The sequence below is a fragment of the Mesoplodon mirus genome, assembly GCF_964341445.2.
Source record: "Mesoplodon mirus genome assembly, chromosome: 12".
Lineage (NCBI taxonomy): Eukaryota > Metazoa > Chordata > Mammalia > Artiodactyla > Ziphiidae > Mesoplodon > Mesoplodon mirus.
Window position 1 is genome coordinate 39,133,887 of NC_138988.1, and position 13,276 is coordinate 39,147,162.

The window sequence follows — 13,276 nt, forward strand, 5'->3', positions numbered from 1 at the left end:
AATAGGGGATGGGGGTCATCCTATGTCACCAACAGAGAACTGAGGCTTAAGTGGGGCTAAGACACCAGGACACTTTGGGGGCAGAGGCCAGATCCTAAAGGCTCCTCTAGACCCTCATCCCCTAAGAAAGTTGAGGGCCAGGGGCTCAGGGGCAATGCAGGAGTCCACACCAGAGGCCATAAGCCAGATTTAGCAGCACTTTTACTTCCACATCTGAACTCCCTGGATCCTCACAACAGCCCTGTGAGGTAGGTAGGGTAGGAAGGTTTCAGAGATCCTCATTTATAGATGAGGATGCTGAGGCACAGAGAGGTGAAATGACTTTCCCAAGGTCACACAGCCAGCAATGTAAAGGGCCCAAAAGCCACCATTTTTCTGGCCCTCTGGAGGTCCCCACATCCACTCCTGTACCCCTCTGTGTTCCCACCCTCTCTGACCTCTTCTGAGTCCACAAGGGCCTTCAAGGCAGGCTGACAGCTAGGATTTTCCAGGAACAGCCATTGGGGAGGGGCTGATCAACTCCAGGTAGGCACTGACCTGTGGGGCAGGAGGCCAGCTCTGCCCTCCCCCACTTCCCAGTTGGACAGAGGGCCCAGTAGGTTCCAGAGCAAGGGTGGAGCTGGGCATGGTCCATGAATGAATGGGAGTAAAGGTGGGTATAAAGGTATGTGTGTCCTTTGCTAAAGATGAAGGCCACCCCCAAGTCCCAGACACAGTGTCTCAAGTGTCCCACCCTGTACCTCCCTCATCCCACAGAGCCACAGTGAGCTTTCTCAGCAGCGAAAGGAACCACAGACAACTGCTTCTGGCACTGAACTGCTCCAGTGGACAGGTCCCATCAGGCATTCAGACCCCATCACACAGACACAGTGCCTCCACAGCTTGACTGGGACCCTGGGCCACACCCCCGATGGCAAACAGCCAGGGCCCAGCCTGCAGACTAGAACAGGAGCAGCGGGCCGTGGGCATGGCAGGCAGTGCCTCCCAGCGCCGCCGTGCAAGGCTGAAGCCCTCCACAGAGCCCAGAGGGCACGGCTGGTTTCCTACAGGAAGAAGACAGATGTTGTAAAGGGCACAGGCTCCAGGGGCTCCAGCTCTTTTGCTCCCTGAGCTCAGAGCATGGCCCAGCATGCATTACCCCAGGATGGGCTATCCATGCATTGCTACTCATTGCCCCCATTTCATCATTCATTCATTTATTCATTCACATTTCTATTTCTCCATTCACTCAGTGGTCATTTGTCCTGTTTTTATCTTCTAGGCCCCTGCTGGTACAGAACCCACAGTTAGGTGCTGAGAGACACCCCAAAAGCTGAGCCAGGCAGACCACCCACTGACTGTTTTACAGATTAGGAAAGGGAAGCTCACAAAGCCCTGACCCCTGGAGTACCTAGAGAAGGGCAGGAGGTGGTGCTCACGCAGGGGGCTACTCTTTCCTCTCTTGGGCTCCCCTCCTATCCCTAGCCCCACAGAGACTCACCAAGGCCCCCAATGGCCACGATGTGGTCCCCAAGTGAGCCAACCACAAAGTCGGCCCTCTTGTCTCTCATGCGCAGGCTGCGGGGCAGCTTGGTCCAGGACCCTGCAGGGGAAGGGAGGTCAGATCTAGCCCCCTCACACACACTGCACCCCTCCATCCCATGGAGAGTGGGAGAATAGCCCAGACCAGCCACTGCTCACCATGCTCCAGGTCGAACATCTCCACAGTGTTGACAAAGTGTGGGCGGGAGTAGAAATTGTGGGGCCCGGGCTGCTGCAGGCCACCCAGGCTAAAGACGCTGCCTTCGGCCATCGCGCAGCCGGCAAAGGCCCGGCGGCTGGGCAGGCTTGGGTGTCGGGTCCAGGTACGGGCCTCCAGATCAAAGGCCTCAAAAGCAGTCACTGGGAGCTTGCCCTGGCGGCCCCCTGCCAATGGAATTGGGGCACCTGGGAGGCAGCCCAGGAGGCCTGGCAGGCTCTTCCTTTACCAGGTTGCTGAGCCTTTACCACTGCCCACCCCAGCTACCCATACCCAGCTGTGTGCACACCAGAGCACAGATCAACCCCAAAGATCCTTAGGCACTGGGGTTTGGTTTTCCAGCCTCAGCAGGACCACCAGAGGTCAGAGCCTTAGAGCAACCCTGGCTCAAACCAACAAAACTTCTCTTGTCCCACCATCCCAGACTAAGCTTGATCCCAGCCAACCTATACGGATAAGTGCATTTGGACTTCAAGCCAATTTTCCACATCCCCAGGTCCTTACCCAGGACATAGATCTTGTTCCCGTTCAGGAAGGTGGAGGCCCCGTAGCAGGGTGTGGGCATCGAGGGCAGCGAAAGCCAGCAGTCCCGGCGGGGTTCATACACCCGAACCTGGGCCTGGGGGGTTGTGTCAGGGCCCATTCCCCCCAGTGCATACACCATACCATCTGCAGAGAAAAGAGTAATACAGACTATCCCTGGGCCTGGCCACAGCACTCCACCCTGACAACTGCCCTGGTCAGGCCTGGAGGTGGCTTAGGACACACCTATTTATGGTACCCCTCCCTGGCAGCAGAAACCCTCCTGCCTGCCTGGAGTGGGGGCTGGGAGAGCTAGGATTCCTACTCTGACCAGGGCCCCTTCAAGTGAAGAGCAAGAGGCAGCCAATCTAATTATAAGCCGTCTCTGTCTCCCTGGAGATGCTATGGCAACCAAGTCTGGCATCCAAGCAGGACCGGTGGTCAGACCTGGAGGCCACAATGTGGGGACTCTCATGGGGGAAAGAGGGTGGGGGATGGTTTAAGCCAGGGGTGGGGGCCCTATGGAGATCTGTTCAGCATGGAGCTCAGACTGGGGAGGGGGCTCTGGGGATCAGCTGGGGGGCTGGGAGAGGAGCTTGGGCCTGCAGGATGGGGGTGCTCTCCACAAGCCTTCTGCCAGCACTTCTGTACCCTGCCCTTTCACTAGAGTAGGTTCTGGCCCTGTTGTACCCTCAGGGTCAGCTGGGGGCATGTCTGGGGGCCTTGGGCAGACAACCAGTCAGCTAGGGGCTTCCATGGCAACTGCCTCCAGGCCAGCTTGGCTTTTGTCCATCTCAGTCTCCCTGGTTTGTTTGTGTGGTGTGAGGAATTTAAGCACTTGCTGGGCTCTGAGCCAAGGCCCTGCTCCCATCCCCCTCTCCCAGACTATTTATAACTGTGGGAGTCATTGGGCCACCCCTCCTTGTCTCTTAGAGAGGAGGAATGGGGCAGGGAGGTGGCTTGGGCCTCCCATCATGCTGGTGGCTAGCCTGGGCTCTGACTCCCACCTCACAGCTGGAAAAGGCAGTTTAGGCTGCTGCTAGCCCAGCTCAGAGCTAGGTAGGGAAGGGTACAAGAAACAAAGCCATGTCCAGGGCACCCAGGCAAAATTTACAGCTCTTGCCCAATCTCTGAAGGTAAGGGACCAAGTCAGGAAAGAATGGAGGGTGTTGGGGCACCTGAGGGACCTTCCTTGGGAGGCCACTCACCTCTCTCCACAGTTGCAACCCCCATGGCTGCCTGAGGGAGAGTGGCCCGACGCTCCCAGCGGCCCTCGTCAGCCAGGAAGGCCTCCACAGCAGCTACCGGGCTCTGGCCCTCATCCACACCGCCCACCACTAGCACCTGCTTGCCCAGTACCACAGCAGCCGCACCAGCCCGGGCAGTGGGCAGGGGCGCCAGTGCCAGCCACGTATGTGAGGCTGTGTCCAATGTCTCGGCAGTGTCCAGAGGCAGTCCAGCTCGGCCACAGCCCCCCAACACTAGCAGGTGCCCATCCTGGTATGCCACTGTACCATATACCCGGCAGGTGGGCATGGGTGGGAACACCTGCCAAGCAAAGGCCCGGCCGCCTCCTGTAGCCATGGTGTTCACCTCCAGTGGCAGGCCATGTTATCTGCTCAGGCTGCAGGCCTCAATGAAGGGCATGATGGGGCTGCATCTTGACTCTACCGGGGCTACAGGGGAGTGTGGGGCCAGTCCAAGGACTTTGCTTTCACCTAGAGAAAAGAGGGAAAACAAAGGGTCAGAGCCACTGACCAGCCCCTCAGGGTACAGATGTGCAGCCTGGCCCAAAATTGCTGGTGGGAAGAGCAGAGGGAGGACACACCTCCACTGCCTAGCACATTGATGTGGAGGCCCTCCTGGAGTGGGAAGGAGGGCAGTCTCCCAGTTACCCAGGCAACTTCCCGACTTCCTATGGGGCTTGAGGGATTCTCCTCCCATATGGGGCTTGAGGGATTCTCCTCCCATACCTTGCCCTCACCTAGTTGCTCCCCGGTTGAATCTAGGTCTAGGTGGGAGGTAAGGTGACTAGGATAGGACTTTCCACCCTAGCCCCCTTCCCTTTCCCTCAACAATCCTCACCCTGGTGCTCTGCATCAGTGGAGTTTTACTGTACCCTCCCCCTTACTGGCTTCCAGTGTGCTCTGGGCAGCCATCAGGGTCTCCAACCTGCTGCCAAGGATCAGAGTCCAGGGTATCCTTAAAACCCCTTTGGGAGCCATTCCATAGACTGCATCCATTCCCACCAGCAAAGGCCAAGATCAGGGTGTTTGAGACTGGGAGGGGAGGGGCTGGAGTCCCACATTTCCCCTCAAGATCTACCCTCAGGGGTTTGCCCATGCCAAGTCCCCAGAGGCCCGCCTTCTTGGTGTCTGGAACGGGGAGGGGGATGATTTTTGGGAACCCACGAGCACTGGACTCTAGGTTCCCAGAGTCCAGGGCGTTGCCAGCAGGAATGGGCAGCTGGACTTCAGAGATTCCAAGTTCCCTGGCTTCTCCTTTCCCGCGGGGGACCACGCTCCTGGGACCCCTGGCGCGAGGGCCTCTCGGCCCCAAACTTCCAGCTCGTGGAAGGGGGGGCGGGTCCGGGCGAGCGCGCTTGGGGCTCTACACCCCGCGCCCTAAACTTCCCCTGAGCGCGGCTCCCGCGGGACTCACCGGCCGGGGCTCCGGCGCCGCCGGGGCGCAGGGTCCGCGGTTCCGGTTCCGCTGGTGCCTGCTCTGGCTGGGTCTGAGGCCGGGCTCCGGCGGGGCTCCGGCGGGGCTCCGGTGGGGCTCTGGCGGGGCTCCGGCTCTTCTCCGGCGCGGGGCGGGGCTGGACAGGGTCCGCCTCTCGTCCCCCCTCCCGACTCGGGAAAACCTCCCCCCTGCTTTAACCCCGCACCTGCCGTGGCCGGAGCAGGGCGCGCCGACCCATGGTCACACGCAAACCGGTGAACAGACAGACGGACATGTGGACGCTGGGCCTGCCCAGGATTTGGGGTCCGACCTCGCACTGGGGGAGAAAGGAAGCAGCGGTGGGCCGCACGACACGTGTATGGTGGGGGCCGTTCTCAGCAGGACCCAGCCTGGGAGCACCGGCGAAGGGGCGGGCCAGCAGAACCTGGGGGCTTGAGAAGCGGGCGCCTGCCCACCACCGCTGCGCTCCGAAGAGCCCACGACAGGCTTCGCGGCGGCGCCCCCTGGAGGCCTCTTAGGGTATGTCCTGGGCCTTTGGTGGGGGCAATGGCTCGGTCGCCCTTCCCCAAGCACGGATGAGGGCACAGACCAGATTCTGTGGAGCACACTGAGGATAGCAGGGGGTGGAGGAGCAGAAAGTGCCAGCCTCCGTACTTGACAAGCCCTTCCACAGGCATGGGTGGGGGCAATTTTTGTGGGGGAGGGTAACAGAGCAGGTGATGAAGAGTCAGAGGCCAGGGGACCTCCCAGGCAGGTCACTCTGGGCTTATTCTGCAGGGCCTGAGGCCTGGGCTACTCTGGGACCCAAGGCACTTTGTGACTGTCCATCTTCAGGGTCCTGGGCCTGCCTCTAGCCAACTCCGGGGTCAGGCGAGAACAAGTTGGTGTGACACAGGCAGACCTACCTCAGACCCAGACCCTGGCCCATCCTATCTTCTGAGCATTAAGAGTACTGGCTGGGCTTCCTTGGTGGCGCAGTGGTAGAGAGTCCGCCTGCCGATGCAGGGGACACGGGTTCGTGCCCCGGTCCGGGAAGATCCCACATGCCGTGGAGCAGCTGGGCCCGTGAGCCATGGCCGCTGAGCCTGCGTGTCCGGAGCCTGTGCTCCACAATGGGAGAGGCCACAACAGTGAGAGGCCCGCGTACCGCAAAAAAAAAAAAGAGTACTGGCTAAGTCTGTGAGCTAGGGGCCCATTTGTACAGGTCAGTGGTCACCTATGAGAAGAAGTCCTCGTGATTGTTTGTGCTTGCTACCATTTGTCCCTCTTTCATGGACAGCATCTGCCTCACTTTCTCCAGAAGCACACCTGGAGACTGAGATACAAGTGCATATAGTTGATGTGGGAGATGAGGACAGGAAGCACCAGTAGAGGAGTGGCAAGGAGACAGGGAAAGCAGCCAATAAAGGGGTGTGTCATCAAACAAGTTCCCACTGTGGGCAACAAGGACCAAATCCTGCTGGGGACTCTGGGAGCCATTGTAGAACGTGGGCCTCACGTTATTGTTCCCATCAGAGCAAGGGAATGCTAAGGTATTCATTCTCAAATCTCCATCAGTCATGGGTTGAGAGAAAATTGGAGACATGAATACCCTAGCCTGCCTGACTTCTGGCCAGCCTAGAGTGTGGGCAGAGCCTTCTGACCAGAGAGAGAGTCTTCAGTCCCTTTCAGGGGCTGGCAGATGGAGTTGGACAGCCCGCATGGAAATGGTGCCAAGGCTGGTTGCAGATCCTGGCTAGAAGGCTTCCATCCTCCCACTCCACTCTGCCCCCAACATGCTCCTCACTTAGGCCAGTCACTGGTACCTTCCTCCACAGGGTATTCACATTGTCCTGCAGACCCCCTCACATTTCCCACTATTCCCTTTCCAGGCCCCTTCCCCTCTCCTTTCCAGTAATTAAGCACATAAATCCTCCTGCCTTTAGATACCTCCCAGCACCCCAAGTCCTTCCATTGTCCCCTTCCTTCCAGTCAAACTCTTGAAGTCATCTTATATCTGCTACCATCTTATATCTGCTACCACTGCTCCCCAAAACTTGGTATTGCCAAAGTCACCATGGAATACCATATAGCTAAAACGGGGCGGGGGTGGCGCTTGGTCTTTTTCTCAACTGAAATCTTTCTGGCCTCTTCAAAGCCTCACCCACCCTTGTGACCTTGGCTTCCTCCTGCTGCTTGTCCTGCCCCTCGGAGGCTTTTACAGGCCCTGCTTCCTCTCCCTCCCCAGGAAGTGGCTCCTCAAGACCCAGCCTTGGCTTTTCTCCCTGGCACACAGACTCCCTCCTGGGGTGATCCCTCCAAGACCACTGGCCTCACTCACATCTAGATCTTCACCAGATCTCTCTGCTCAGGTGGATATGGGTCTAGGGTCCATCACTAAGGGATACAAAAGATGCCAAATGGAGAGGAAGGGCTGGATCCTGGGATGGCCCTGTGGTCTCTCCAACCTCATCTCATCTGATCCCAGTTATGCCTGGGATGGTCAGCATCCACCAAAGTCCAGGTCAAGTCAGACCTGGCCCTGATGAATGATCCCAGAGTGTTCCATCTGGGACATACTGGGTACCAAGAGGCAAAAGGATCATCCTCCCCTCAGGAAGCTAGGTACCCCAGACCATTTCCCTGAACCCATATCATCCCCACAGTTCTAATGTGTGGAAGGGACACAGACTAGGGATGGACCTACCTTTTTTTGTCCTCCACTTTGCGCTGACCTCTAGGCTGGACATCACCAGAGAGGTATCCTCTTTCCAGGACACACCTAGGCCCATGTCATCCCTGGAAGCTGGGCTCTGCTTCTTCATGGAAGTGGCTTCTGTTTACACAGGCCTGGCCCCAGCTGCACACAGGGGGCCAACACTACTGGCTTTAGAGAAGCTGTAGAAGATACCTTGGGCAGAAGATGAGGCTGGATTGGTCCTAAGAGTGAACAACTAATCCTCAACCATGGATGGGGCAGAGATGGGGCTCACCCACAGTTGGGGACTGGGAGTGCTAAGGTGGGACTTCCTGATTGCAACCCCGAGACCCTGGCCCTTGAGACCCCATCCTTCCCTTCTCTCTACCAATACAAGGGGCCAGAAGCATTGACCCCAGAGGAGCAGGAGAGTTTGCATTTCCTGCTGGACATCTTGGCTATGCTTAAAGTCACTGAGGACCCCACCATCAGGGCTGAGGCCCTGAGAAGCTCAGGTGCACAAGGTGAGGCCTAGGGTGGGGTGAGTGTTTCTCTCTAGGGGTGCCCAGACCCCTCTGTAGAGGCAGGGAAGCATAGATCAGGTAGAGGATCCTGGGGTTTTATGGGGAGTGAGGAGGGCTATCAACCAGTCCCCAAATGAAGCATTCAGTCACACTCTGTGACTGCCCATAGGCTTCCACCTGCCCCCCCCCCACAGCTACCAGATTTGCACCACTGTACATGTCAGGTCCAAGAGTTATGACAATATTTTTGCCTCTTAGCTCAGGCTCTGACCCAAGTACAGATGCCCCCACCATCTCATCCCTGAAACCAGGACTTCCAGGTTGACTCCCAACCTGGAGTTGGGGGCCCTTGACCAAGAAGTGCCTTTGGTCAGAGCAATAGAGACCATTCTGGCCCTTTAGACTCCTAGGGTTAATTTTTACCTATGTCCTCTAATCTGATGCTGCTTGGGTAGTGAGCCCTGTAACCACCACCCCTCTGCTGGCCCCAGGGTACATGTGGAAAGACTGTACAGGTGGAAAGAAGTCCCAATCTCTTAGGCCAAAGAGCAGGGATTTGGGGAAGAGTTAAGACTTTAGGGAGGGCTTCCTGCCTCTGAGGGAGCTAAGGCTGGACCAGGGTCCTCCCACCACACCTGTGGGCGTGCTCCTAAGCAAGTACACTCAGGCCCACACTGGTATGCTGGGACTCTCAGATTGGACATGCCCAGCTTTGGGCTTATTTGCAACAAATGTGTGCAAACCAGCCTTTCATACCACATGCAGTGGGCCCACTCTCAGGAATAGGGGAAGGCCTGCTGCCCTCAGAGGAGGTACAAAGAGGCTCCCGAGGGACACTCTCAGGCAGGGCGCACTCCTCTTTCACCCTCTGTTCAGGCACCTGGGACAGAGGCGGGCCTTGTCAGTGGCTGCGGGAGGTCTAAAAGGGTGAAGGATAGCTTGGACCTTGCCTCAAATCCCTCCACATGTCGTTCCACCATCAAGCCCCTCAGAGAAGGTGTCAGACGGGCCCCTAATCCAATGCTAGTCTGATGCAGTCCTGCCTGGGGCAGCGGCCAAAAGCGCCTCTGCCCCCTCACACTCCTGCACAGGCCCACAAGCGTTTAGATCGGTCCCCTCTGCCACCTCCTCCAGGAAGTCTTCTCTGGTTCCCGCTTGTCCAGCCCCCAGACTTTGGGGGAAACGGGGTCTCGGGGGGTCAAGGGTCACTAGGGCGGGCCAGATCCCGGAAGCGGAAGCGCGGCGCACTTCCGGTGCGCAGCGGGCGGCCATGTTGGAGCAGCGGAGGCGGCGCAGAGGCGCGTCCTGGGTCCCCGCGGCGGCGCCGGTAGGTTGGGGCCGTGGGCCTAGCCACGCCGCGGAGGGGTCGTCCGCGAGGCGGCAGGGCGGATGGGCCGGGCGGCCGGCTCCTTCGGGACCAGCGCCCTCCGCCGGCCCGGCCGAGACCCCCAACCCCCACCCCGTGCCCAAAGACCCCACCCTGGGGCTGTGCGACCCGGTCGCGCTCCCACCGCCTGCCCCGTGCATTTCGCTTCCTCTAAGGCCCCCCGCTCCTACCGTCGGCTTGGGTCTCAGGGATGCGGACTCCTAGCCTGAGGGCCCTGATCTGCCCCCACCCCATTTCCGCTTGGTTAGGGCCGCTCCCGTCCCGCATCTTTCATCAGCTTCCCCGGCCGGCCCCGGGGACACTTGTGAAGGGAAGTCAGGGGTCGGTCTGCAGTCTCTGTTTTCCGGAGCCTCTTGGAAAGCCCAGGAGACCCCTACCAAGGGCCCAGGCCGACCTGAGCGGAAGAGCCCCCGGTTCACCCCCAATATCTGTGCCTGGAGGTAACAGGTCCCTCCTTATTGTACAGTTCACAGCCCTGGGAACTACACCCCTTGGGGAAAAAAAGAACTAAAGTCATGTGTAAGGACTGTACTTGGAGAATGGCCTCTGGAGAGGGGAAGTGCCCGAGACACCTGAGGATCCAAGAATGTTTCCAAACAAAGAGCCCCAGGGCACTTCCTCCAGGGAAATCTGAAAACTTCTGCTCCACTAGGGGGAGGAAAAAGCTGCACAGACTCACCTCTTGGCCCCAGGGACTTGCCTGATCCCAGCTGATCTTTAATTCTGTGCAGCTGCGGAGCTGTCTCTGGGACCCCTCAGTGATGGGTTAGACTAGATGTTAGTCATGATTGACGGCCTACAGCTTTTAAAGAGAAGCCTGGGACAACTTGGGTCTTCCCAGACAGCTCTAAATGGGCTGTACCAAAGTCTTCTTCCAAGCCCTAGTTAGGACAGTTCAAATCTCTAGGGTCCACTTTATTAACCATCTTACTCGGAGTCATTGGCTCCCAGACCTTGGGCTCTTGGTCTGGCTGCCTGGCTGCCTGGCCCCAGGCTGCCTGATTGCCTAGAGATATGTTATTAGTGCCTGCTACTCATCTTTTTAGTTTCTGTTGAAGGAGAGTCTGGCTTTTTCCCTGGGGCTGGTCTCCATGGCTCTAGTGCTAGGAATTGGACCTCTGAGTGGACTGTCTGGGAACTCTGAAAGCAGAACTTCTGGTGGGCAGGGAGGTCCACCCCTGGGCACCTGAACAGCAGCAGCTGTAGGAACAGAGATGGTCATGGACTTTGGATGTAAGTCTGAGCCCTTTGGCCAGCATTCAAGGAACATTCAAAGCTTGTACTGCCCTGCTGTCCCCTGTTTTTCCAGCTAGACCTCCCAGCCCTGACCACAGATTCCAGTCACACCAAGTTTGCCTTACCCTTTCTCACTTTGGAGCCATTGCATTGGCTGTTGCCCTTTTTGCTCCATCTCCATCTGGTCCTTTCCTATTCATCATTCATGTCCCACATGAGTATTCCTCTCCCGGGAATCCTTCCCTTACCCATTGGCAAGCTGAGCTGTGTGCCAGTGTGCATTCCCAAGAACCTTGAGGGTATCTTTATCTTGCCTTCTGTACAGGGCTCCTGGAAGACAGAGATATTTGCCTGTATTCCCAGTGTTGAGTCTAATACTAGGAATTTGGCCAAGCCCAGATCTTTCCAGGGGCCCGTCAGCAGGTTGGATGGTTCTGATGAGCTTAAGGGCATCTATCCTGAAGAAACTGCCTCTGACCCATATGAGTCCCCCACCTCTACCCCCCACCCTCCACCGTGATAGGTGGAGAAGACCAGGGTTTTGCCCCAAGGAGTGGCTCACTCTGGCCAGGCCCCTCTGTGTCAATAGATGTTACTGTGAAGAATGCTGGCCCTGATTGACCTATCTACCGGTCCTGGCCCCTGTCTCGGTGCCTTTCTTATTGACTCTTTTCCTTTTGCCTTGGAGGTGCCAAGCGCTGGTTTGCGGATACCCAGGCAGATCTGCAGTGCCTAATGCCATGAGCGTGGTGGTGCAGCATGTGGAGGAGAAAGCTGTGCACTCCTGGTCGCGGATCTCCACGGCAGGGAAGAAGGCCCTGGAGGAAGCGCTGCTTGTCTTTAACCCCATGAGCCAGGATCTCAGTGCCACTGAGGCCCAGCTTGTGGCCTTCCTGCAGGGCCTGCGGGATGATGGCTTCCAGCCTACCATCCTGCGCAGCGGTGATGTCTATGGCTATAGTTCGTGCACAGCCAACCCCCCAAGCCAGACAAAGCTTCAAGCTCGTGCCCCCACCCCAGCTGCCACATCACCTCCAGCCAGTGCTCCCCGAACTGCCATGCGGCTGCCTGCAGGCCGGGCCACACTGCTCCCCATGCCACTGTCTGGCAGGCTGGCCAAAGCATCCACACCAGCCCTCTCCAAGCATGCCACCACCAACCTGCTACTGAGCTCCCTGAAGCAGTCAAGTGCCAGCCGTGCCCGGGGTGCAGCAGTGGGCTTTCCCACCCACCTCTATCCAGGTGTCTACCCTGCCATGCGGCTCTCTGTTGTCCTTGAGGCCCTGGTTCCACTCAAGACTCCCATGCCCTGCTTGGGTGCCAAGCACAAGGCACAGTCACTGCAGCTCTCACTTGCAGACTCTCCCCTGAAGCTGCGGAAAGGTCCAGGGAAGAGGCTGGGGAATTCCCAGCCCAAAGCTCCCAGAAAAGCCACAAGCAAGGGCCCCAAGTGTCTGACTCGAAGAGGCCCCAGGGCTGGACCCCGACAAGGCACTGGGCCCCAGAGCAAGACCTACAAAGCCTCTGGTTCCCTCAGTGGCCCACGAATAAAAGGTGGCTGTGCTCTGGGCACCAAAACAGCCCAGGCCAAAGCTGCCCGTGCCCGGGCCAAGGTGGCTCGAACACAAGCCAAAGCTGCCAAGGCCCGGGCAAAAGCCAAGGCAGCACAGATCAAGGCCAAGGCCAAGGCCAAGGCAGTGCGGGCCAAGGCTAAGGCCAAGGCAGTGCGGGCCAGGGCCAGGGCCAAGGCAGTGCAGGCCAGAGCCAAGGCCAAGGCACTGCGGGCCAGGGCCAAGGCCAAGGCACTGCGGGCTAAGGCCAAGGTGTCTCGGACCCAGCCCAGGGGCAGGGGCAGGCCAAAAAGGTCTGTTCAGGCCAGGACTGCAAGGAGGAGCCGGAAAAGCTGCCCTGAGACTGTGGGACAGAAGAGGAAAAGGACTGAAGAGGCAAAGGATCTTCCTCCCCGGAAGAGAACACGGCTTGGGCCCCAATCCCCTAAGGTATGGCTAGGACCTGGAACGGCAAAGCTGCTGAAATTCCGGGCCATCAAGGTGGACAGGCAGTCTTCAGATGATGAGGTGCGGCAGCAGGCTCAACGAATCCTTCGTGTGAACCTTTCCCCTGTAATACGACTTCAGCCATTGCTGCCATACTCAGCACCCTGATTCCTTCACGTAGCAACGTTCGGGGAAACTGAGCCCAGTTGTCTGTGTGGCCAGTGGCACAGTGTGCAATGCCCATGGATTCCACAACCCTAAGGACTCTGGGTGCCTCTCCAGGGCCCTGAGAGCCACCGGCCTCCTTTCAGAGACTGGAGGATGTGGGGTGGGGTGGGCGGGTGGGAGGGGTGGTCTCATGGCGCGATGCACTGTGACTTGTTGTTATTCAAGTTGTATGTCCACTTCCATCTATCACGTTTTATACCTTTCCACCTTCCAGTCTCCCTGCCCATACTCCATGGTCTTTTTTTGTGTGTGTGACTGCTGGTAGGCCAACTTGAGTGTTTAGGA

At 58.1% G+C, this 13,276-nt stretch overlaps 2 protein-coding genes across 2 annotated transcripts; one reads left to right on the top strand and one right to left on the bottom strand.

The window, feature by feature from the left end:
• Positions 1-191: 191 nt before the first annotated feature.
• On the bottom strand, positions 192-5,619 carry KLHDC8B (kelch domain containing 8B). Its single transcript, XM_082637149.1, has 6 exons — positions 4,922-5,619; positions 3,469-3,978; positions 2,243-2,407; positions 1,681-1,905; positions 1,481-1,582; positions 192-1,043 (listed from the first exon to the last, which is right to left on the bottom strand). Exons 2-6 carry the CDS (start codon positions 3,842-3,844, stop codon positions 847-849), a joined length of 1,065 nt encoding a protein of 354 aa, XP_082493275.1. The 5' UTR covers positions 3,845-3,978; positions 4,922-5,619; the 3' UTR covers positions 192-846.
• Positions 5,620-9,401: 3,782 nt separating this feature from the next.
• On the top strand, positions 9,402-13,192 carry CCDC71 (coiled-coil domain containing 71). The gene is made up of 2 exons (XM_082639141.1): positions 9,402-9,470; positions 11,455-13,192. The coding sequence occupies exon 2, from the start codon at positions 11,507-11,509 to the stop codon at positions 12,929-12,931; it is 1,425 nt and encodes a 474-aa protein (XP_082495267.1). The 5' UTR covers positions 9,402-9,470; positions 11,455-11,506; the 3' UTR covers positions 12,932-13,192.
• Positions 13,193-13,276: the final 84 nt, after the last annotated feature.